Here is a 3,205-nt window from a genome sequence, read left to right as displayed (position 1 = left end):
CTTTCTTCTTGTTCTTCTTCCTATGGCTTTTCTCTGTTACTATCAACGTCAAAAGAAATATGCACGTAAGGATTGGAGAAGAGAAAGGATGTCGACGCTCACTCGCTCCCCCTACTACACTCAAACTCGTGTGTGTCGATGGTCTTTCAGGTCTTTCCCTTCTTATCCTTCTTTTTTATTCCTCCTTCTCTCTCTCCGTCGGGTGTATGTTGCGTGGGGCTTCTTACCAGAAGAAGAAACGCTCTACGGCAAAGTGATGCGCTTCTCTCTCCCTTCACACCCCGTATATATATGTCATACGCAGGGACGTATATATATACATATGTTTGCATGTTTGCTGCTTCTCGTGTATGTATGTATGTAAGTACACTTTTAGATGCCTGTCGGCTTCTTCTGTATCTCTCTACGTACTTCGTTTTAGGAGCCTTCTCCATCCTAAGGTGCCGCCTCATGTATCTACATACATGTACCTGCATAAGCACCAGCACATGCAACCATACATAAATACATACATATACACACACATCTTCACACATACATCTTCATTCATACATACATACATACCTTCATACCAACATCTTTATACATATATACATACATCTTCATTTAAAGTACGTCCATACATCCGTACACCTTCATACATATAGAAACATGCGCATCCATACAAATCCCTACATCCATACGTAGTCACACATCCGTATTCATCCATCCCCACGCAAAATAGGCCTCGTGGGATCGCGAAGCCGAAACGTCGAGGTATTGGCGTGAAGGCTCCTAGGTTCTTCCGTATCCTCCAATGAAGTCGTGGCTCTCCATGTGCTCTGCTTCGATGCTCTCCGTGCTTTTTCCAGCCAATGGCGTGTTGGTAGAGACCCTTCAGTTCCTCACGCATTACATGACAGAGGGAAGTCGACTGAAGAACTTTCCTGAGTATTTAAGCGCCTCAGGGGAAAGCCGAGCTATGCAAGTAGAGAAAGCGGATGATACAGAAATGAGAGAAATCATAGATAACGTCGTTGAACCAAAGAAACGTGCTCTCAATACACCTATCATTGTTCGGTAAGTCATCTCCATCCTTCTCCTGGATGGGGACCTACCGTACATTCAACTTACATACATGTATGTACACATGTATCGCTGTCTGTATACATAGATGTGTGTATGTGCCTGTTGGTCTCTGAATGTGTTGAAGGGATGGGAGCAATATAGAGTCACGGAACTCCAGTTCTCCGTGCTGTGTTTGTGTAGATGATCTTCTTGTAGCTCTTCTTCGTCGTCTTTAGCTCGGCGTGAACGAGGGAGAGAATGGAGAGGGGAGAGATGACTACCGGGGATTCTCTCTCTTTGCTTTTCCGTGGTCTTGTGTGAGAGACAGTCCCTAGTCGATGAAGGAGAATGAGAAAGAAGAGAGCTAGCCATGCGTGACTGTCGTTGTTCGATCGAGTGTCCTTTCTCGATGACTGACAAGTTAGGACTTTTCCCTGAAAGATACTCACTAAGCTAATCATCTTTCAGGCAAACTCTCTCTGTGTATAGATATCGATGTGTGTGTGCGCCTCTCGTGGGGATGTATGTGTACACCCATGTCTATCTACCTATCTTCAATCTATCTATCTATCTATCTCTAATCTATCTCTCTATCGTGTTAGTCTATCTATATCTTCATTCCTATACACATACATATTCATCCATACGTATTCATACGTGTCTACTGTGTCCGTTCTTATAAAGTAGGGCCTTTGTATGTACGTACCGCTGGTTTGCAGGAATTACTACTTGATTCTTGGCCACATGCAAAGGCTCCATCATCTAATGAGTGGTCGGCTCAGATCGAACCTAGATGAACTTCTCAAGTAAGTGGATAGAGAGAAATCTTTTCTTTCTTTTCTTCGTTGTTCACACCATCATTTTGCCTAGTTGTCGGGTTCCTCTTCTCCTGTCTGTAGCATCATGCCTTACATAGGTATCTTTTTCAAAGGTTGAAGATCGATAGCCTGGAAGACACAAGAGACAGCGAGATGTGACTGTTAAGACGATTGCTTCTTCTTCTCAACCAGAGAGGGAGAGAGGAAAGGTACCGCCTTGCTTGTAGAAGATGTTAATGAAGTTGAGAGAAACTGAAGATGTCTTTGCCACAGAGTCGACATACCATGGGTGTGGCCGGGTGTACATACACCTATCATCTATCACACTTCTCGTGTATCTGCGTGTATACGTATGTAACCTCTTTCTATGAATCTGTATGGAGACGGTAGAGGTTGTTTAGTAAGGATTTGATGTGACGGTCATCATCTACCGGAGGGTGGGGTTTACAGAATGTGCTGCCCTTGTTGATAGGCCTAGGTTTGTAGATGTATCTACGCATGCAACTATGTCTTTAGATTCTCCCATATACATAAGCAGGAATGAACATACATAGAATGGCTTCGGAAGTACGAAACTTCTTCATCTTCAGTGCGTGAGTCTTTATACTGTATATATGTGGGGAGGAAAGATCGCACCCTTCGTGGTCGACAGCACTTATTCCTCTCATCTTCCATGCATTGATACCTACACATAGGTGATACATCTCTCTATCTTTAATCTATCTATCTATCTTTAATCTATCGATCTATCTATCTATCTATTCTGTTGACGTAGGGGGAGTTGTATATTTCATGATGTGTAGGTGTATGTAGATGTATATATACATGACTGGCAGATTGAAGTAAAGAAGGGAGATTTCTGAGCTATCGTTCTGTTGCTGTGTATGTACACCTCATTGGGAGTAGTGACCGTTACACTTTGTCATCAAGCCAGTCAGATCACGATGTTGTGCTTTTCATGAGCGGAGACTCCAAAAGCAGGAGGAGCAGTACCAAGCGTAGACAACTTCATCTTTCTCGCTCTCTACAAGAGATGCCTTCTTCTCTTTCGTCATGATCCCATGCTCTTCGAGAATCTCCCGTTTTCTTTCTCACTTTGTCTTTCTCNNTGAGCGACTGGCTGCATGCGGCGACTTCTGTCCTTGAGTTTCGTCGGTGTCTCGTCCAAGCTCTAGATGGACGGAGCTCCACTCTTCTTCAGATACCTCATTTCACTTCTGACCTTGTACGGCATTGTCAGAGGTAAGAAAAGTAGTTATCTCTTAGGAACGATTCTTCTCTACAGAGAGAATAGGGACTTCTCCCTGCCTTGTTCTCTGTGAGAGCCGATGAGGGGGGGG

At 43.8% G+C, this 3,205-nt stretch overlaps 1 protein-coding gene across 1 annotated transcript in view; it reads left to right on the top strand.

Moving 5' to 3' along the window:
• CSUI_003447 (family sec63 protein) overlaps positions 1-3,205 on the top strand; it is a gene marked incomplete at its 5' end in the record, with an annotated part of 12,698 nt that overhangs the window by 1,493 nt on the left and 8,000 nt on the right. The window contains 2 exons of the mRNA XM_068063645.1: positions 852-1,059; positions 1,767-1,853. Of these exons, the coding sequence (XP_067924378.1) occupies positions 852-1,059; positions 1,767-1,853 (295 nt within the window). The remainder of the gene's footprint in view (positions 1-851; positions 1,060-1,766; positions 1,854-3,205) is intronic.

Source organism: Cystoisospora suis (genome assembly GCF_002600585.1).
Source record: "Cystoisospora suis strain Wien I chromosome Unknown contig_1541, whole genome shotgun sequence".
Taxonomy (NCBI): domain Eukaryota; phylum Apicomplexa; class Conoidasida; order Eucoccidiorida; family Sarcocystidae; genus Cystoisospora; species Cystoisospora suis.
The sequence above is the reverse complement of the archived record's forward strand: the minus strand, read 5'-3'. Positions and strand labels throughout refer to the sequence as shown.